The sequence below is a fragment of the Pollachius pollachius genome (assembly GCF_949987615.1).
Source record: "Pollachius pollachius genome assembly, contig: SUPER_4_unloc_1, whole genome shotgun sequence".
Taxonomy (NCBI): Eukaryota; Metazoa; Chordata; class Actinopteri; order Gadiformes; family Gadidae; genus Pollachius; species Pollachius pollachius.
Genome location: NW_027641692.1, coordinates 47,530 through 70,298, shown reverse-complemented (window position 1 = coordinate 70,298; position 22,769 = coordinate 47,530). Strand labels below are relative to the sequence as shown.

Genomic DNA, 22,769 nt, shown 5'->3' with positions numbered 1-22,769 from the left:
ACTGGGCTGAAAGCAAAATCAACCAGGACATACACTTCACATTTCTCCTCACTTTCAGAGAGCTGAATTTACTGAAAGGGAAAGAGTTTAGCTTGGTGGAACTGCTTCATCACTTCTTTATTGAGACCAAAGAAGCAGGAATCTGCAGATTCCACCGGTTCCAAGTTGTCTTTATCTTGGATGGTCTGGATGAGTGTCGACTTCCTCTGGACTTCCAGAACAACCCGATCTGGACTGATGTCACAACGTCCACCTCGGTGGACGTGCTGCTGACAAACCTCATCAGGGGCGTCCTGCTTCCCTCCGCTCGCATCTGGATAACAACACGCCCTGCGGCAGCCAATCAGATCCCTGCTCATTGTGTTGACCAGGTGACAGAGGTGAGAGGGTTCACCGACCCACAGAAGGAGGAGTACTTCAGGAAGAGATTCAGAGAGGAGACGCTGGCCAGCACAATCATCTCCCACGTCAAGAAATCACGAAGCCTCCACATCATGTGTCACATCCCAGTCTTCTGTTGGATCACTGCTACAGTTCTGGAGGACTGCTTCAAAACATCCCAGATAGGAGAAGAGATGCCCAAGACCGTGACTCAGATGTACAGCCACTTCCTGAGGGTTCAGTCCATACAGGCGGACAAAAAGTACCATGGGAGATCTGAACCAGATCCACACTGGAGTTCAGAGAGCAGGAAGACCATTGTTTCTCTGGGAAAACTGGCTTTTAACCAGCTGGAGAAAGGCCACCTGATCTTCTACGAGGCAGACCTGGCAGAGTGTGGCATCGATATCAGAGCAGCCTCAGTGTACTCTGGAGTGTTCACCCAGATCTTTAAAGAGGAGTGTGGTCTGTACCAGGACAAAGTGTTCTGCTTTGTCCATCTGAGCATCCAGGAGTTTCTGGCTGCCCTTTATGTCTTCTGGTCCTTTATCGACACTGGGGACAATCTGCTCAAAGAAGAACAGCTCATCTTCACCTATGGTGAAGATCAGATCCCTGCTGCAGATGAACTCAGCTCCGATGAAGATGAACTCGGCTCCGATGAAGATGAACTCACCTCCGATGAAGATGAACTCCTCCTCTTCTACCAGAGTGCTGTTGACAAGGCCTTACTGAGTAAGAACGGACACCTGGACTTGTTCCTCCGCTTCCTCCTGGGCCTCTCTCTGGAGACCAATCAGAATGTCCTACGAGGTCTGCTGGGAAAGACAAGAAGTACCTCACAGACCAAAAAGGGAACAGTGTCTTACATCAAGAAGAAGTTAGGTTATAAACTCTCTCCAGAGAGAAGCATTAATCTGTTCCACTGTCTGAATGAGCTGAACGACTGTTCTCTAGTGGAGGAGATCCAACAGTCCCTGACATCAGGAAATCTCTTCGAAACACATGTCTCTCCTGCTCAGTGGTCAGCTCTGGTCTTCATCTTACTGTCATCAGAAGAAGAGCTGGATGTGTTTGACCTGAATAAATACTCAGCTTCAGAGAAGGGTCTTCTGAGGCTAATGCCAGTGATCAAAGCCTCCAAAAGATCTCTGTAGGTTCACTCATAATAATGTATGACAATACACAACACAATATACCTGATAGTAGAACATATAAGTTAGAACTAACAAAACACATCTGTATGTTCACTAATAACATGCATTACAATAAACCCCCTAACCCACTTTTCTAATAAAGATGAAGACAGTAACTTAATTATGTTAAAAGTGGAATTAACATTTAAGGATCTTATGTAGTTCAATTAATAAAACATATCTTATTAAAGCTTTTAACACGTTGTAGCAACTAATAACGTAATAACTGCCAAGAACGCAATAATTTAAATGTAATAAAGCCAATAACATAATAACTTGCCAATAATGTAATAAAGTTGTTGAGCCAATAATTTAATAACTTTTTTACCAATAATGTAATAACTTATTACGTTATTGGCTGGTTATTACGTTATTGGCCTTGTATAAAAAAAAACTTTAAAAATGTAATAACTGAGCCAATGATGTAATCTATGAGTTATCACTTTATTGTATTTTCATTTTGTATCACATGTTTAAATATCTGACCTTACAGTGACCCCTCCACCCTCATACCCCCTCCAAAGGGGGTATGAGGGTGTGAGTGAATTTGGATTTATATGTAACTCTAAGGTTCCCCTATAGTAGAACTTTGAAAAGCTCACGACTCCGTTGAAGCGTCTGCGTGGTGACGGAGTTGGATCCACAGAGTACTATAACAGAACCCTAAGGGTTCCATATAAATCCAAAGGAGGGGAGGGGGGTAGGAGGGTGGAGGGGTAACTGTAAGGTCAGATATTTAAACATGTGATGCAAGATGCAATAATAAGGCTAAGGGTGACAGTTTCTCTCCAGAAATTCAACATAAAATAAAGTGATGCCTCATTTATTATGTTATTGGCTCAGTTATTACATTTTCAAAGTATTTTTTTAATATAAGCAGCTAATAATTTAATAAGTTATCACAATATTTGCAAAAAGTTATCACGGTTTTGGCTCAACAACTTTATTACATTGTTGGCAAGTGATCACGTTATTGGCTTTATTACATTTAAATGATCTTACTGGCAGTTATTACGTTATTGGCCGCTATAACGTCAATGGTTGATGCCCACGTCTTTCATTACGTTTAAGGTAAAAGATGTAGTTCATTTTAATCACAGTTCCTAACATGTTGTGTTTATTGTTTGTGTGAAGGCTGAATTGCTGTCATCTGTCAGAGAGATGCTGTGAAGCTCTGGCCTCAGTTCTCAGCTCCAACTCCTCTAGTCTGAGAGAGCTGGACCTGAGTACCAATGATCTGCAGGATTCAGGAGTGAAGCTGCTCTCTGCTGGACTGGGGAGTCCACACTGTACACTGGAAACTCTCAGGTCAGTTTTGCTCAAGGTACAATTCTAAATAAATGCTGAACATCAAAGTTATATAACTCAGCTTATATCTCAGTACCTGTGATGACCATATTCATGACTTTGGTATCATATAAAGGCTACACTTTGTTGTTTAGGTGGATATTCTAATACATCCATCTGCCTAGTTTGACACCTTAGACCTCCTGAAAGCCTTAACAGCAATCTTTTTAAAAAAAAGATTTGAAACTTGCAATTGTCACACAAAATGTATTTTAAAATATTACTATGTCCAGTATTCATTGTTCAAATTAAAAAATTAAAAAACAACAACTAATATGAGCAGGTTACAGAAAAATATTGTTACATTGTCTAACCAGGGTAAAGAGACAACTCATAAAATCTCTATTTATTGTGAAATAATAAATAAGGAGAGCAAATAATTAGTAATTGTTTATTAATAGTTAAATAAAGTTGTATTATGTATATGTGCAAATGTACAAATATATAGCTATACATATAAATAATTTATTGTTGAAATTTAGGATACATTAATAATTATATGTTCTAACTATTAATAATAGTTAACTCACTATTTTAAAACATATTTACCTTACTCAGTGAGTTCTGTTACCTGGACACTATTTGGGTTGAACCAATAGGATTGGTTGATAAAGAGACTTCAGGGTCATTTGGGGAAGGGTGAGAGGTCACGGGTGAGCGGGAAAAAGGAGAGAGAGGGAAGAGACAAAGGAGGAGAGTACTTTATTCTCTGTAGAGAACGCCCAGCTAAATGATGTTCAAACATTTACTTATTAGTTGTTTGACGGTTAAATTAGTACGGGAGAGAGTGTATGTGGGGATGGTTTTATTTGTGTCTCTGTTCATGTCGGGGATGTTTTACACGTTGAGTGTGAAGCTAGCTTGGTTTGCTAACCCCCGGAGCATCCTCTGAACGGGATATAAATCATCAGAGGATATTTTTTCTACTCAAAACACAATATAAATAATATTGGAATATAACTTCTAATATTATACAAAACATCTCTGTAGATCTACTACTATCATGTATTACAATACATAATGAATACAATAAAAAGCAATTTTAATTTTCAAAACGATTTCCAAACACTATTAAACAGCTATTCAATATGATAAATAAATGAATAAAATGTTAAATTAATAAAACATTTCTAATAATTGATTTTAACAAAAGTCCTTCATTACGTTAAAATTAAAAGATCTGGTTAAATAAAGGTTTAAAAATATTTATATGTAAGTTATTTTAATCACAGTTGCTAACATGTATTTATTGTTTGTGTGAAGGCTGAATGGCTGTCATCTGTCAGAGAGATGCTGTGAAGCTCTGGCCTCAGTTCTCAGCTCCAACTCCTCTAGTCTGAGAGAGCTGGACCTGAGTACCAATGATCTGCAGGATTCAGGAGTGAAGCTGCTCTCTGCTGGACTGGGGAGTCCACACTGTACACTGGAAACTCTCAGGTCAGTTCTACTCAATATCTCAAACATTTACACCACAAGTTCTACATCAGAGGACATTGAACAGATTTACCTCCAGAAAGTTAACAGGTCTAAATAAATAAGTAAATGATGTCGTCTCAGGGCTCAAGACACATTTTCTACTGGCTACTATCTTTTAAATTTGGTGGCACCCTAACAAATGTACACCCCTTTATTAGATGTGAAAATGTTCTTGGTCACCTACCATCCATCTGTGTCCATTCATGTGAACAGATTCACTCACTTTAAATGAGTTTAAGTTAATGTTTAGAATGCATAGGGGGCAGTGCTTAATTTTTGCCGGAACACGCCGGAACATGTTCCGGGACCTCCTGTGTCACTATGAAGAATGAATTCACTTCAGTTCAATGTTGTTATCTGTCTTGTTAGACTTTATTCCCCATTGAAGTTCCACGGAGGGGGGAGGGGTGGAGGGAGGGGGAGGGACAACGAAAACATACATAATAGTAGAATATTAAAGTTATGATAACATAGAGGACATCTTTCGAGGTTAACTTATAACATGTATCTCAATATACATCACGTTATAGTGTTGTGTTCATTATTAATAAAAGGTAACCCACTATTTTAAAACGTTATAACCTTGTTCAGTAGTCTGGTTATATGGACGCTTTGGGTTTAACCAATAGGATGTGTTGATAAAGAGACTTCAGGGTCATCTGGGGGAAGGGTGAGAGGTCACGGGTGAGCGGGAAAAAGGAGAGCGAGGGAAGAGACAAAGGAGGAGAGTACTTTAGTCTCTGTCGAGATCGCCCAGCTAAATGATATTTAAACATTTACTTATTAGGTGGAACCAGTAGTGGTGTCGCGTTGTCCTGCTTACTACGGTGAGGGCTTTGTATAATTTAATTAATAATTAAGGGCGACACTGACACATTTGCCGCCCTAGGCACTGGACCAGGAAGTGCTTCATAAAAGGACCGTCACCAACGCAACGCCACTTGTGTTTGGAGTAGGACATTCACAAACTGGTTGCTAGACTGGAAAAACACAGGATTTTACACACGGTGTGTGTGTGTGTGTGTGTGTGTGTGTGTGTGTGTGTGTGTGTAGCTTGTCTGGCTGCCTGGTCACACAGGAAGGCTGTGCTTCTCTGGCCTCAGCTCTGAGCTCCAACCCCTCCCATCTGAGAGAGCTGGACCTGAGCTACAATCACCCAGGAGACTCTGGAGCTGCGCTGCTCTCTGCTGGACTGGAGGATCCACGCTGGAGACTGGACACTCTCAGGTATGGAGAGGACAGCTCACCACTCAGGTACAAAGTCTCCTACAAGGATTCATGCCGCTGCTAGATGAAGTGGTTTGAAGAGGCAGCTGTAACTCACGTTGTGTACAACGTTATGAGACGGCTGATGATGAAGGTGAATGTTTCAACATGCTGCTCTCACTTTGTTTCCCCCCCAGTGTGGAGCACGGTGGAGTGTGGAGGCTGAAACCAGCTCTAAAGAAGTGTAAGTGTCTGTTTGATTCATCACATCACACACTCACTACTGAGATGGAAAGTCCATCCACACAGCAGGAAGTGAGATCAGATCCTACTGGGAATGAGGATGATGGCTGACATCATGTATCTTCCATATATTAATACTGTCCAATCATCATGAAGATAACATCTGGGCTCGGGGGAGGGGGGGTGGTTGACGGGGCTGAGGGTCCTGGTCCTGGTCCTGGTCCTGGTCCTGGTCCGGGCCTCCCACCACCCCCTCCTGGGGGCGGTGAGGGGGAGGGGCTGAGGGGGAGGGGGCGGACCTCCTCCCTGGGGTAGTGGAGGTGTCTGTCTGTCGGTTGTAGGTGTAGGTGGAGTCTGAAGCAATAGCGTAACTTCACATGACCCCCCCCCCCCCTCACATGTCATGTTCAGGAGAACAGTACCAGTGATGATGATGAGGATGAAGAAGGGTTCAGCAGCTCATCATGTCTGGTTCTCCCTCAGATGCCTGTGAACTCACCCTGGACCCCAACACGGCCCACAGAGACCTCTCTCTGTCTGAGGACAACAGGAAGGTGACGGGGGCCGGAGAGGACCAGTCGTATCCGGATCACCCAGAGAGATTTGACTCCCAGTACCAGGTGTTGGGTAGAGAGGCTCTGACTGGCCGCTGTTACTGGGAGGTAGAGAGGGAAGGAGGTGTTGTTATAGGAGTGACATACAGAGGTATCACAAGGAGAGGACTGGGTGGTGACAGCCTGCTTGGATGGAACAACAAGTCCTGGAGTCTTTATTGTTCTGATGGTCGTTACTCTGCCGTGTACAACGGTAGAGAGACAGTCCTCCCTCCCCCCCCCGCTGGCTCCACCAGAGTAGCAGTGTATCTGGACCGGCCTGCTGGCTCTCTGTCCTTCTACAGAGTGTCCCCAGGTGGAGGAGGGTCCTCAGACACACTGACACACCTCCACACCTTCTGGTCCTCCTTCACCCAGGAGGACCTCCTCCCTGGGGTCGGGGTATGGGGGGGGTCAGTGTCTCTGTGTCGGTTGTAGACACAGAGACACACACACACACACACACACACACACACACACACACACACACACGAGGGGAAGGGGGGTGAGGGGGGGGGGGGGGTGAGGGTGTTGCCCCCCCTCAGGGTAGCTGTGTTAGAGAGCCCACCCCGTCCCAAGGTCTGGTGCCCCAAACTCCCCAACGTTTCTAAGGCTAAGCCTTCCTCTGGGCCCTTTAATGTTGTTAGACTAACAGAACCACTTTTCTGCTGGGGACAGAGAGAGCTGTCAGAGAAAGGTGGAGCTTCACCGCCCAGCAGAGGGAGGTGTCTGGACAGTCCATTTCCTTTATTTTACAATTTTAAATCTGTTTTGGTTTAATCATGAGTAACCTAATGAGTTTTTTTATTTTTTAATTAGCCTACACCTGGTTTACTTGTGGATGATGAGTATGCATTTTTATGTTTGCTATTGCCTTGCTATTGAGTTATGCTTCCTTTTGTGGATTTAGATAATTGTTAATTGTTTACCAGTAGATCCACTGAATTCTCATTTAATGGGTGATCTTTAAACTATGTTTAATATGATGGAGAGGGAGGAATGTAGAATGTTGGTGTATTTTAGTGTCTCTCTGTGTTCACATCTCTTAGTCTAGGAACAGGCCAGTGCCTCTCCTACTGTACGAGGTGTTATTTCCAACATTCTGTCATTTGTGATGTCCCAACAAGGACGAACCAACCCTGTCGTCTGGGACATAGCCATATACCTTATCAAGGGGAGACACTGTTATTTTGTTATTCACGCTTTCTTTCCTATAATACTCGCCCTAAACCTTTGGTTTGTTGAGAAGAGGGATTGACAGCCAAGGAGCACGTCTGGAGACTGCTCCTCACCTCCTACACTGAGACTATCCCACCTAAGACTGTACCTGTGCTGTATTACATCCTCCAATAAACCTGCTATTCAACCCTCTGACCCAACCTGGCAAGTTGATTTGATTTCCACTTCAAGAATTACTACTATGACGGAAAAATACACAACGCAACAAGTCTTTACTCTGCGTAACTTATTACCGCTGTATCAGCTGTTCTTTCCCAAATAATTTAACCAACGTTATCATATACCCTAAAACAAGATTTTGTTTTGGAAGGCTAGGATATAGTCTACTTTGCTCGAGTTTATCATTGTTATTATTATTTTCACGCATGGCATAGCCTACTACAGGGTTCATTCATGCAGCCCCTATGGAAAAAAAATTGCAGTTTCGACCTGCCATGGTACGTCAAAATAGCAACACCCACTGCGCTATCCGCTAGTGCACGTAGACCAGGTGTTTGTCGGTCAGTTGAACAACTGCTTTATCGATCTGTAAGATAGCACCATGTATCATTTGCGCCGGAACTCGCCTCTGCTTTTCGCCGACACGCCTCTCAGGGCGCAAGTTTAGTGGTGCAGGTTTTCTGCAGGGGAAAATCGGCCCACCCAGGAGGACCTCCTCCCTGGGTTCTGGGTATGGGGGGACCCCTCAGCCTCAGTGTCTCTGTGTCGGTTATAGTCTCTCTCTCTCTCTCTCTCTCTCTCTCTCTCTCTCTCTCTCTCTCTCTCTCTCTCTCTCTCTCTCTCTCTCTCTCTCTCTCTGTCTCTGTCTCTCTCTGTCTGTCTCTGTCACTCTCTCTCTCTGTCTGTCTCTGTCTCTCTCTCTGTCTGTCTGTCTGTCTGTCTGTCTGTCTCTCTGAGGGAGAATTCAATACAATTCCCTCTCCCTCTCTGAGGGAGAGGGAATACAGTAACCAGGGGTCAGCAACCTTTCCAACATGAAGTGCCAGTTTGACATTTTCTCGTTAATGTGCGCCATAAGAAACAATGTATTAAATATTAAGATGAATTGTATCATTTCCATATAGTCCTCAATCATGCGTCAACATTTTTTTATTGTTTTTTTTGTTATATTTGCAACATGGGCTTACAAATTATTACATATATCCCATCTTAAAACACTGCTTTCAGAAACTCATTCAAAAACATATTGGCACTGTAAGAAATGTAAAAAACATTATATGAGAATGTTGGAAACATCCACATCAGTGTCTTTAAAGACATGTACAGCTTTGAAAAAACATGGGAATGCCATGCACACAGGCCACTTGCAACATTATTTTAATTATTTTCTTCTCTATTACACTCAAAATAGATTTAAAAACGTTTAATTTATTCCGTTTCAGAACACTGCTTTCTGCTTTTGCATTGGTAGGAATTGCCCAAAACAGAATAAAGTGCAAAAATCGGTAGTAATGATTAGGCTGCCGCATTGTAGCGGGGAAGAAATTTCATAAAATATCTAAGATTTGTATTATTTTTTACCAAGTGTGCCAAATATACAGCATACCAAACACTTGAGGAATGGCTTCAAATGACATTCCCCAAACATAGAGATGGAAAAAGGAGATGCATGAAAGACGGAAGTAGTTGTCCTCGTCTCCGAAACAAGAAATAGTGATGGCAAAATTTACACCCAAACAGCAGAGGTGCATTTAATCAATGGGATATGTGAAATGGGATTCTTTGTACATAAATTATCTGTAGATGATAAAAACTCAACCAGAGGATAGCACAATGTTTTGGACAAAAGCACGTGCTGTAGCATCGCATATAAAGGAGCACACTTCAGAGGTTTACGTCTGAAGGTCAATTCTCAACAGCTGGGTGAGGTCATCGACAAATGTCTCCAGGTAGTCATACATCATACACATTGTTGGTACCCTTCTGTTAATATAAGAAATAGCTTGAAACTGACAAAAGTAATGATTCATCAACATTTCATAATAACCAACCAATGAAAATCAGACTTTTTATTGAATTTTGGTTCAACAAAATAATTAAGCAATATCACACGAGAGGGAGTGCTGTTGTAGCCTTCTGAATATCAGCACGGCTGTGATTTGGTCGTAGGTACAAGGCTGTCGGCCGAGTGCCAAAGAGAATCACAGCCGTGCTGATAAGGGGGGGTTCTGGCGGTGGCCCCGTAAAACTGAGCTCGTACCCTCCCAGTGGCCCCCCTCCACACATTTTTATTTTCTTTTTACCTCCGTCCAGACGGGGGGGTCGATTGCTTGCGATGGTGTGACACTGACGCACCAGGTGGAACTTGAGATTTATAATATATAATACTGACTTTATTGCTGCTGGTGATGTATAATACTGAGTGGTTTGATGTCAGCGAAGGAAACCCAAAATGTTGTAATATTGAAAATTGCTTTAACCAATGAAACATTTCAAATGTATAATATTGACAATTGCTGTAACTGAAGGAAACACTTGCTATGCTACTGAAATAAATGCTGTAACAGGAAAAAGCCAATTATTGTATATTGTGTTTTTGAATGCCGCACATATATCTTCAAACACTGTCTAACCCCTACCTGTTCCATTACCACATATAACCTCAAACGCTGTCTAACCCCTACCTGTTCCATTACCACATATATCCTTAAACACTGTCTAACCCCTACCTGTTCCATTACCACATATAACCTCAAACGCTGTCTAACCCCTACCTGTTCCATTACCACATATATCCTTAAACACTGTCTAACCCCTACCTGTTCCATTACCACATATAACCTCAAACGCTGTCTAACCCCTACCTGTTCCATTACCACATATATCCTTAAACACTGTCTAACCCCTACCTGTTCCATTAACACATATATCCTTAAACACTGTCCAACCACTACCTGTTCTATTACCACATATAACCTCAAACGCTGTGTAACCCCTCCCTGCTCCTTGCAATTTGGGTACAAATGTCAAACCAACCTGGTCTCACAGGAATCCGTGAACACGAGGGTTTAACATATGAGAGCGGGCCGTCGGTCCACAGCCGCAACAAATCATAAAAAATTGCACATTTAAAACTCTTAAAAATCATCACAGACACACCTGGAGACATGTTGAACAAGAATAAGGCGGAGTTTGAATTTGTATTTATTTCTTATTATTATGACTTCATTATCATTAATATCACCAACGACCTTCTCACTGCCGCCGACAATGGCCTCATCTCCATTCTCAGCCTCCTCGATCTCTCTGCAGCCTTTTACACAGTTTTACCCATTCCATCCTCCTTACTCGTCTCTCTGAGCTCATCGGCCTCAGGGGCTCAGCTCTCTCCTGGTTTCAGTCCTACCTTTCCAACCGCAAACAATATTTCACCCTGAAAGATGCCAACTCCACCCTGGCTCCAGTCAATCATGGCGTACCACAGGGATCTGTGCTCGGCCCTCCTCTTCACCATATACATGCTCCCTCTTGGCCAAATTATTTGTCACCACGGTCTCACTTTCTGCTGTTATGCTGATGACACTCAACTATACATCAGCACCAAACCCTCCACTCAGCTCCCGCCTGGTCCACTCATCAACTGTCTGCAAGAACTAAAAACCTGGATGACCTCCAACCACCTCAAACTGAACAACAATAAAACTGAACTCATGGTGGTGGCCCCCAAGTCACTGCTCAGGAAGGTTGGTGATCTACTCCTGGAAGTGGATGGCTGCCTCATCACCCAATCACCCGAAGTCCGCAACCTGAGTGTCATCCTGGACCCCACCCTATCATTCCAGTCCCACATTAAGAACGTCACAAGATCTGCATTCTGGATGGGGGAACTGGTACACAAATTTCAAATAACCAAGTGCAAGACATCCTGCACATGAGACCAAGTGTATAACATTCTGCACATCACAACAACTGTGCAGTATGAGTGGGAGGGGGGGTCAGATGACGGGGATCCACTGATCCACTGCTTCATGTCTACCTGCCTGGACTACTGCAACGCCATACTCACCGGTCTCCCCTCTAAAACCCTGGACAGACTGCAATATGTGCAGAACTCAGCTGCCAGGGTCTTAACTGGCATTAAGCCCTGGCAGCACATCACCCTGGAGCACAATTTCCTCCAACTCAACAGTTCCAAAACCGAAGCCACCCTGGTCGGCACCTCTCACCAGACCAAATCATCCTCCATAACCAGCATCACATTTTCTGGCTCCAATATCCCTCTCATCAACCATCACAAATCTTGGTGTAAAAAATGACCCCCAACTCACTTTTGAATCCCATATCAACCACCTCTGCAAGACCTCCTTCTATCACCTCCGCAACATTTCCAAACTCCGCCCCATTCTCTCCCTCTCAGACTCCGAAAAACTAGTTCATGCCTTTATCTCCTCCAGACTGGACTTCTGTAACGCACAACTCATCGGGATCCCTAGCAAGAGCCTGCAGAGGCACCAATACATACAAAACTCTGCAGCTAGGATCCTGATGAGAGCGCGCAAGCATGAGCACATTACCCCCATCCTCCACTCACTCCACTGGCTTCCGGTGTCCACCAGGATTGAGTACAAGGTTTCCCTCCTCACTCACCAATGTATCCATGGACATGCCCCCCCGCCCACCTCAAAGAACTTCTCAACCAACACAACACAACACGCTCCCTCGCTCCACTCACTCTAACCTCCTCCACGTACCCAGAACCAAGCTTAGGACCATGGAGATAGTGCCTTCTGTGCTGCCGCCCCCCGCCTGTGGAATGCCCTCCCTGACACCTTGAGGGCGCCACAATCCACTGATTGCTTTAAAAAAGGTCTTGAAACATTTCTTTTTAAGAAAACCTTTGGCTCCCATTCTTAGATGTTTTTATATGTTTTTTTTATTTTTATTTTTGTTTTTAAAATAAATACATATATATATTTTTTTTAACAACACTGCTTTTAACCTGTAGCCCTTTGAGATCTTCGGATGAAAAGGACACTATAAATGAAATGTATTAATATTATATTTATTATTATCACCCCCACCCTGATGCAGCTCCACTGGTTACCAGTCAAATTCTGCATTAAATTCAAAATTCTATTACTCAGATACGAGTCCCTTCACGCTCTGGCCCCCGTTACCTCTCTGACCTCCTCCACCCCTACACCAACCTGCGGTCCCTCAGGTCCTCTGACAAGGACCGGCTGGCAATTCCCCGCAAGAGACTGGAGACCTCTGGGGACAGGGCCTTTTGCCTGTCCGCCCCCACTCTGTGGAACCAGCTCCCCCCAACATCCGCTGTGCCCCTTCTGTGGACACTTTCAAAAAGTACACGAAAGCACACCTTTTCTCACAACCCCACCCAGCGCCTTGCGCATTTTGCACGCTCACTCACTTGCCTACAGATTCACCCTCACCTCCCACTCTTGTGAAGCGACCTTGAGTATCGTAAAAGGAGCTATTTAAAACAATTTTTTATTATTATTATTATTATTATTATTATTAATAATATCATGCATTTTGATTCCTCCATACAGTTATTAAGGACTTCATAACTAGTGATTAAGGACTGGGGGGGGGGGGGCGGGGCATTATATCATCAATGAATTGATGAATAAAGTTCTCCACTTGCAGAGTGTGAAGGAATGTGTCCTCACGTGTCGCTGCTCCTCGCTATCCCCACAATACTGTTATAAACAAAACCATCTATGAACTTATAAATTGTGAATTTTCTAGGTAAACCTATTTTTTTTGTCTCTGACCGAAGGTGAACTCGTCGGTCTGGTTCGTCTGCCCTACCCCGAGTCACATTACTCGGCGGCTTTATGAGGTTAAAGTCTGTGAGACAAGCCTTTTTTAACTGCCAGTGTTAACTCAATATTAAATAACAACCATAATAATGTTATATGGGCACACATTGAGAGGGTTGTTTTACAAAGAATGTGGTGAAAATATCAGCCACAGTCAAAATCAAGTAAAATGTAATTGTATAGCTCTTAATCACAGTTAGGCACAAATCACCACGAAATAATCAACATATCTTGTTTTCCCGGGCTCTCTGTGTCCTGCCTTTAAAGGTTGAACATATTTTAATGCTGGAAAGAAGAGAACAAATAGCGAATATGAGGTAGCCTAGACAGTTCATGAATGTGCCCACATCCAGGTTAAAACGTCAGGGAACTGTGTGTCCGTGGGGGCGGAGTGAGGTGTTAGGGGAGGAGCCAGGTGTAAGAGGAGGAGCCAGGTGTAAGGGGAGGAGCCAGGTGTAAGGGTTAGGAGAGGAGAGGACCTGTTGCTCAGGAAACGAAACCTAAGGTTCATAGAAACCAAAGACAACCGACGTGGAAGCAGTCCTCTCTTTCAGGAGAAAAATGAAATGCAAATGGTCTGAAAGACAGAAAACACAACAAGGTGAGTAAAGCAGCACAAGATAAGGAATTGATGGAATTAGAAATATATAATTGCTCAATACATAAACCTTGTCATCTGTGTCTAGGAATGGCCTCTGTTAACACTTCCTGGTCTGAGGAAAATTTTCATGTTCCATCTGTCTGGATGTGTTCATCAGTCCAGCTACCACACCATGTGGACCCAGCTGCAGGCCGTGAAGTCCTGCCTAGTGTGTCTTATCTCTTACTGCCAAACCCACCTGGAGCCACATCAGAGAGTCGCTGGCCTGAAGAAACATCGGCTGGTCGAGCCTATGGACCGGTTTGAAGACAGGATGTGTAAGAAACACAACCAACTTCTGGAGCTCTTCTGCCCGACTGAACAGGTGTGTGTGTCTGTTGTGCACAGTGACAGACCACAAGTCACATCCTGTTATACCTCTAAAGGAGGAATATGAAGTGAAGACGGCCCAGCTGGGGAAGATAGAGGCTGAAGTTCCGCAGATGATCCAGGAGAGAAAACAAAAGATTAAGGAGATCAAAGATACAGTGGAACTGAGCAACAAAGACGCAGACAGAAAGATACCCCATGGTGGGCAGGTCTTCACTGCTCTGATAGGACGTGTTGAAAAGGGCCGGAATGAATTCAACCAAAAGGTTCAAGAGAAACGGAAATCCACAGTGAAACAAGCTGAAGACCTCATCAAAGAGCTGGAGCAGGAAATAGAAGATCTGACCAATAGAAGCTCAGAGGTGAAGCAGCTCTCACACGCTGAAGACCACCTCCGCTTCCTCCAGGTTTTCAGATCCCTGAAAGATCCTCCACCCACCAGGGACTGGACCACGGTGGAGGTCCGTCCTCCGTCATACGCAGGGACCTTGAGGAGATCCCTGGATCAGCTGGAGGAGACACTGAACATGGGGATGAAGAAGCTGCCTGATGCTGAACTGAAGAGGGTCCAGCAGTATGAAGTGGATGTGACTCTGGATCCTGATACAGCTGCTTCCCAGCTCATCCTGTCTGAGGATAGGAAACAAGTACATCATGGAGGAGTGAGGAAGAAACTCCCAGACAACCCTAAGAGATTTACACAGAAAATGTATATTCTCACGAGGCAGAGCTTCTCCTCAGGTAGATTTTACTTTGAGGTCCAGGTTAAAGACAAGACTGGATGGTTTGTAGGAGTGGCCAGAGAGTCCATAGACAGAAAAGGTCTGACAGAGCGGACCCCTGAGAACGGTTACTGGACTCTTTACTACTACAAGGACGGGTTGGTATTTAAAGATAACCCTGCTGTCCGTCTCCCTCTGAGAGCTGAGCTCCAGAAGGTGGGGGTGTTTGTTGATTATGATGAGGGTCTGCTCTCCTTCTATGATGTGGAAGCCAGGGTTCATATCTACACTGCTACTGGCTGCAGCTTTACTGAGCCTCTCTATCCAATCCTCTGCCCATGTCCCCATGATTATAAGGGTAACAACTCTGCCCCCCTGATCATCTCACCTGTCAATCAAACAGATTAGGACCTTTGTTTGATAATGCACCATACAAACAACCAAAACAACTAATTGTATATCCTAAATGATAATCTCTACTATGTGAGTTCTGAGAGAACTGCATTAATGTCGTACTGCTGTCATTTAACGAGGATAAGTACGTAAAGAATCGAACCCCCGTTGTTGAATACAACCCTTTATAAAAGGGTAGATTACATTTTTGTCTATTTTTTAATTAATTTTAATTATTAATATATTTAATTAATATTAATATGTTTAACACTATTGTTAACAGTTGCAGTTATGTAGAACATCTTTAGAGGATTCATTTGTAAACATAATAATTTTATTAACATTTCTATTGGTTTTAACTCTTGGATAGTAAATGACAAAACAATACAATTGTCTTACTTTTCAAATTCTAATAGAAGGGAAAATAATGAATTTGTAGTCCTACATTATCATTAATTTAAGTGAAATAGATACATTCCAGTCTAATAGTGTTCAGTAGAAATACTGTCTCTGTGTAATACAATAGATACATTTGTTTGATGCCTAAAACAGTAATTTTCATAATTTCGAGATCGATGGATCGTTTAAAATCGTTGAAGACTAGTAAAAGTTTGTAGTTAATGAACCAGTTAATGACTTAATCTCCATACAACAACCCTTCATGAATTACACACTTAAACAAAGCTCACAGTGACTACATGTAAAGATTCCCACCATGTGTGTGAGTACTGTGACTTTGTCTTGTCGTCTCTCCTCTCCCCATCCTGCTCTTTCCTATCTCTGCTCTCGTCTGTAGCTAATCCAGGATTGTGTTATTCATTGTCTTACATTACATTACATTACTTATGGTCTAAATAAGTCACCAGGTGTGTCGTTAGTCTCCTTTTAGAAATAAAGGCGCTAAGAGAGTCAATGACACGGGCACGCACAACTGTTAATGATCTGTAATGTTTGGTACTATTCTTTCAGTTGTTCTGTTTATTTTGTACTTTTAAGTGACTATTCTTCAGTTATATTCGTTGTTAAAGCATAATGGTAATAAACAATTCAGTCGGACCAACTGAATGTTCATGTGTGTTCAGCCGATAATCCTTCCTGTTTCTTCAGATTAAATCCTCCAAACTGAGCAGATGTTTCTCCAGAGCCCTCTGTTGGTTATCCTAGCAGCACACCTGGAAGGTCCTTCCAGCCCCTTGGATCCCAGCAGCTCTCTATGGCAGGCACGTTAAGAGGGCTCTGGGTGCCTGAGCACCTGCCCCTTTGCCTGTGAATGTCCCAAGTGCCCTTTTGAGTGGCCATTTAAATGGTCAATGCTTCGTCAAATTACACATGCACATTTAAAAATGAACGTGTGATGTATAAATTATTATTCTATATTATTACTAAAAGTAATAATATAGAAGTAAAGTTGGTGGCCCCGTCTACCTGCGCTGCCGGTAGGTGACGTCATAGGCTATCAACGTGACCTTTCACATTTGCCTGCCTGCAAGATGCGCATCGTATAGTTGTTGTTTTAATAGACGGTGAAAAGCAGGGTAAGATCACTATAGACAGTCTGTTTCCAAAACCAATTAGCTGATGTTGAAAAATAAACTAAAACCTATCTCGTATTTTAGCAGGGAAAAGTTAGCAGCAGGTTTGATATTTGCCGGATATTCGGTTGTGGTCAGTTGCTACTGTGGTCAGTAGCAACTGACCACAGTAGTAGGAGTATCTGTTGGCACATACTCCAATATGTGCCAACAGAGGGCGCCAACACAACGGCGCGTTACTTTAAAATACATCCCCGAATCCCGGAAATGACGTTGGTTTCAGAATCAAAACAAACGTGACAGCTCTCTGCTTCAAAACAGTCAACCACTCGCAAACGCTATGTAAAGAGCTAGAAGTAAGGAGGAATCAACTCTGTTTATCAGACACAATGTTTCAGACGGTGAACGTCGCCAACAGGGAAACATTAGTTTGCGATAATGTATTTATAAGGACCACTCAATCTCGGGATTAACAGTTTGCTGGATAAAACCTGTGTGTGTGTTAGAGCTATGGGTTAAACATGACCATATATGGATCGGGTTCCGATGATCAGTCCGCCCTTGCTGCACAGATGTCAACAAGTTTCTCCTAAACGTTGCCTTCAACTGGATACTGTAAGTCACTAATGCAGCGACGAAACATTACAAGCTTCAAACATGTCGTCCGAAAAAGTCGTGGCTATCGTGATGGATGATAAAACCTACGAGGTGGACAAGCTCAAGCTGATCGAGAACAGCGACTACTTCCGTGCGCTGTACGGCTCGGGCATGCGGGAGTCCACGGCGGACTCCGTCCAGTTGCAGGGTCTGAGCGGTCAGGGTCTGGAGCTGGTCCTCGGGTTCATTAACACGTCCAAGGTGCACATCGCGGACGAGACGCTGGAAGACCTGATCGAGACGGCGTCCTTCCTACAGGTCACGCCCATCTTCAAGCTTCTCCCGTCGGAGATCCGACCGGAGAACTGTGTGGATCTCTACCGGCTCTCCGAGGTGTACGGGACCAACGACCTGCGCCACGCCTGCCTCCAGTTTATGACCTGCCACTACCACCCAATGCTGAGACGCCCCGAGTTCCATACGCTGTCCCCAGAGCTCCGGGACCAGGTGCGGGAGATGCGCATGGCGGGCACCGCCACTCTGGTTGCGATCGGAGACTTCACCCGTGTTGGCGCGCCGTCGGACGGAGTAGCGGCCGGGCGACCGGATCAGGATGGCGCCGCCCCCTGGTCCATGTTGCGGTATGGGGACGCGGAGAGGTGTTGGAAACCCCTTTTCAGCCACAATCTGCCCTCCGACATGAGGAACGTCCGAGGCTACGGCTACACGGTGCTGCACAACTATCTGTTCATCGTCGGTGGATACCGGGTGGCCAGCCAGGAGATGTCTGCCGCTCACTGCTACAACCCCTGTCGGAACGAATGGGTCCAGATCGCACCACTCAACCAAAAGAGGTTTGACCATACTGTATCTCTATTGGTTTAACCAGCGCAACCTTCCTTCTACCAACATCACAACCACATTCATACAGAAGGGGTATAGGAGCATTTAACATGTTGTCACACTATGTAAACGCAGGACATAGTGTGTAGAGTAATCACTCATTAGTAGTAACTCATTCCAGGCAGCCACCTTTGCACCCTTTCACCAAAATGAGAATAATGGTTTCTGGTGGCTTGGTTATTCTAGAATCTCTGGTCAAGAAGTACCAAGATGGTGTGTTTGAACTTCCTGAATGTAAATGTAAATGGAGGGCGTTTATACAGCACTTTTCTAACCAGTGGCCACTCAAAGCGCTTTACAATACTGCCCAACATTCAGCCATTCATGGTGTCGCCGACACCTCCACACTTCTGGTTACCAGCCAACCCGCTCTATCCGTCCTTCGGAGGAGACGTAAAACCGAGGTCCTGACTCACTGAGGTCATTAAAGATCCCAGGGCACTTATCGCAAAGAGTAGGGGTTTTCCCGGTGTCCTGGCCCAACCAGGCTCATTCACTCTGGCCCCTGATCATCCTCCTGTATAATCGGCCGACTCATTGATTCCCTCCCTCTCCACCTCCAGCTGGTGTGTGGTGAGCGTTCTGGCGCAGATTGGCTGCCGTGCATCACCCCAGTGGGTGCTACACACTGGTGTTGGTTAGTGAGGTCCCCCCTTCACTGTAAAGCGTCTTTGAGTGTCTAGAAAAGCGCTATATAAATTCAATCCATTATTATTATTATTATTATTATTATTATTACCTCCTGAGCCACATGCCTCCCCAATGCTTTTCGAACACATCCCATGAACTTGAGACCCACCAACAAAAACCGAATCATACCCAGTGAATAGTTCTAACCTAATGTATTGAACGGTGATACAGCGGCGTCCCGTTGCAGGTCCAACTTCAGGCTGCTGGCAGCTCAGGGGCGGCTGTTTGCGGTGGGGGGGCAGAGCCTGGGCACGGTGGAGAGCTACAGCCCCGAGGCGGACTGGTGGACCTGCGTCTCCTCCATGCCCGAGCCGCTGGCCGAGTTCTCGGCCAGCGAGTGCCAGGGGATGATCTACGTCATGGGGGGCTACACGCGGCGAGGTGGGCTGTCCACCGCTCCGCAGAGGAACTTCTCACACAGCCAAGAGTATTTTATATTAAAAGCGCAGAGTCCTCGTAACACTGTCTCCGGAGGAGACGCTTTCGTTCCGACTCGTCGGAGCGGTTCCAAACTCTTTCAAGGAGAAACATCTTGTGATTCTGCAATGTTTCTCTGGCATTATGTATGAAGTGGTTAATAACACAATACAAATATTCAGTTCTACATTCAAAGACCTACAGGAATTCATTGTTGAATTCGAGTGATTTCTAAGACTTGCCTCGGACGTAGCTCTCCTCAGCTTCTGACCTCCAGCAACAGAACAAGGCGCCCATGGGTGTTTTATTCCAGGTTTGTTTTTTTGCCACTCATTCTCACTCTCACTCTTTGTCACTCCCCCCCCCGCAGACAGGAACCTGGACGTGCTGCGCTACTGCCCGTCGTCAGACGTCTGGAGCGTGCTGCGCTCCTGCCGCACGCGACACGTCCGCAAGCAGCAGATGCTGTCGGTGGAGGGCACCCTCTACCTGGTGGGGGGATACACCCACAACCTCTGGGGGGCCGGGCCGGGCGCCGGGCGCCACCGCGCCCCCAGCCAGTCGGAGAACACGCTGAGGGTGCAGTCGTACAACGTGGCCACGGGGGAGTGGCTGCGGCTGAAGGAGAACGCCTTCCGCTCCGGACTCAACCTGACGTGCGCGCTCCACAACGGCGGCGTCTACATAATGAGCCGCGGCGTGGGCGTCCACCTGCTCAAGTTCAACCTGTTCTCCAGCGCCTGGGAGTCCGGGGGGCCCTTCCCCGCGCTGGGCCACAACATGCTGCTCTGCTCCCTCTACCTGCCCCCCTGGCTGTGACGGGGGGGACGGGGGCCCTGGGTGGGAGGGCCCTGGCTGGTAGGGGTCTTGGGATGGGTGTGTTGCTGGTTAAGTGGCAGGCGTCCGTTCTATCAGTTTGGCTCGTGGTCCACTCCAGCCTGGGTGGTGGCCCTCCTATAGCAGGTACTCACACCAGAGAAGGGGTATTGCTGGTTTCAGGGGGAAGGCGATGTGGCGGAAGTTCTGTCGGGTGGACTTGGGGTAATCGGGGCTCCTAGAACACGTACTTGTACCAGAGGGAAGAGGTGGAGTTACCTTTCTCCTCGGATCTCAGTTTTCTGGGGGAGAACCGTCTTGAATCCTCCCAAGGACCTTGGGCGTATTACCCAATTAGGAAATATTTAAATATATTTTTGTAGAAATGTAAATTTGACAAATGTTCATGCTTGTCTACACAGAGGAGATGTGTATGAACATTGCACACGCTACATTCCTTGAATTGACAATTCTCTTGGATGACAATGAAATAGGTTTTAGTTTTACACCGCACGTTAGACAAGAACTAGGAAATGATTTGTCGCACAGAAGTGTCTTCAGCAGACGTTATTTTATAAGCCTACACTAAACTACGCAAAGCTAACATTTGCAATTCCATGAAATGGATGTCCCACGTGCCTTTTAATAACCGTCACAGCGCAACTCTGACGATACTGACGATGGCCTACCAGAACATAATGCAGTAATGATGCCAATAAGTGACCAAAACTGCAGTTTTTGTGTTCTTTTTAGTTTTCTGGTGCCTTTATTAAGATCATCTACACTTTGAAGAAAACACGTGATTATCCAGTGGTCTTCAAACGATTGTTTTATCGTTTACATTTTTTTTTTTATGTATTAAAGGATATTTGCACATTTTCTTAACGGCTCGTTCTATAGTATGTCTTGTGTGTGTGTGTGTTTGTATGTATTTGAAAGAAAGAAAGCTATTTTAACCATATTCAAGGGCCAATGCCATTGTTGTAACTAGACCATTTGCTGAATGACGGCACAATATGAATACTGATGGTTTTTCCACTCGTTCTTCATGGTGCAGTAACACCGTATATCCACCAGGTGGCAGTACGCCCATTAAAGCGAATGGTTAAAAATAAACCATGTTTTCTTATTCACAGGGATTCCCTTTCTCGTTCCCTCGTCTCTGCACGATATGACACGTGGTGTTTTATGTAACATTACAGTTCTTGCATTTAAATAGCCTCCACTTTGAGCAGAAAAATCTGCAGGTTCACATCTGAGCATAAATTAGTGAAAGTAAAAAAACAAATGCCCGCTTCATGAGATAATTAAGGCTACCGATTTACGCGATGATATTATGACGCAAATCCATTCAGCTAAAGGTTTGATTCAGTTTGGCAAAACAACAAATAGATTTAAAAAAATGAACGACATAGCTCGCAGACCATTGGGGTTACATGATTTCGGTCAACAGGACTTGTAATTAAATGCCCAATTAAAGTCGGGTTTGAATGCTTTCGACTGGATTTTCATATTTAATTCATAGCTCCGCCAAAGGGGGGTGCGAATGGCGGGGGAGGGGGGGGAATCAAACACGCTCATCAACCTCTGATCGATCCGGCGGGTTGCGTAGCATCACAACACATTCACTCCAGTTGCACTGAGCTGGACTCCCTATAGGGACCAGAATGGCGACATGAACAAACCAACAAACACGCCTCATATGCGCTGACATTAGACTATAGCAATAGTAGGATCAAGCCATGTGTGTATTAATACTCTTATTCATCTTATGTAATATACTACAATTTAACCAATGTCGCAAGGATCAGCTTACACGGCAGTATCCCATTGTTGAGACACAACACTTTTATTAACATTATTTATTTTCACATTCATGATTGCTAATCAGGGCAGTAGCCGAACTGTGTATGTGCATGCCCTCGTTTGCCCATACGTGTGTGGTTGTGTTTGTGTGTGTGTGTGTGTGGAGGACGGTTGACAGGGTTTCTTGACAAGACAGAGTGTATTTGTGACATTTGTGTTTGTGTGTGTCTTTTCTCGTCTAGAGAATTCCCGAAAGAAAATGTTGACAGGTTATTAACATCCTTTTGTGACAGTAAGAGGGAGGGACAGTGTGTGTGTGTGTGTGTGTGTGTGTGTGTGTGTGTGTGTGTGTGTGTGTGTGTGTGTGTGAGAGAGAGTGTGAGTGAGTGAGGGACTGACTGAGAGAGGTTTACAAGGGTGTACATGATACACATTGTGGTGGCAGATGTGAGTAAG

At 44.7% G+C, this 22,769-nt stretch overlaps 3 protein-coding genes across 4 annotated transcripts in view; all 3 read left to right on the top strand.

Annotated features, from left to right (window-relative positions):
- The window catches only part of LOC307075424 (uncharacterized protein), a 218,095-nt gene extending 210,279 nt beyond the window's left edge, over positions 1-7,816 (top strand). Inside the window, exon 40 of the mRNA XM_079759124.1 lies at positions 6,333-7,816. Within this exon, the coding sequence (XP_079615250.1) occupies positions 6,333-6,880 (548 nt within the window). The 3' untranslated portion in view covers positions 6,881-7,816. The remainder of the gene's footprint in view (positions 1-6,332) is intronic.
- A 6,529-nt stretch (positions 7,817-14,345) lies between these two features.
- On the top strand, positions 14,346-15,578 carry LOC307075419 (zinc finger protein RFP-like). Its single transcript, XM_079759120.1, is given in 2 exon segments — positions 14,346-14,431; positions 14,433-15,578. Coding segments are annotated over 2 exon segments (1,206 nt in total). The 5' UTR covers positions 14,346-14,360; the 3' UTR covers positions 15,568-15,578.
- Positions 15,579-17,408: 1,830 nt separating this feature from the next.
- Positions 17,409-21,365, top strand: klhl42 (kelch-like family, member 42). 2 transcript variants are annotated; one of them, XM_079759136.1, is made up of 3 exons: positions 17,409-18,535; positions 19,462-19,655; positions 20,062-20,643. In XM_079759136.1, exons 1-3 carry the CDS (start codon positions 17,742-17,744, stop codon positions 20,508-20,510), a joined length of 1,437 nt encoding a protein of 478 aa, XP_079615262.1. In that variant the 5' UTR covers positions 17,409-17,741; the 3' UTR covers positions 20,511-20,643. The 2 variants fall into 2 exon arrangements, with proteins under 2 accessions (XP_079615262.1, XP_079615261.1); XM_079759135.1 differs by lacking the exon at positions 19,462-19,655 and having other exon boundaries at positions 20,062-21,365.
- The last annotated feature ends 1,404 nt before the right edge of the window (positions 21,366-22,769 follow it).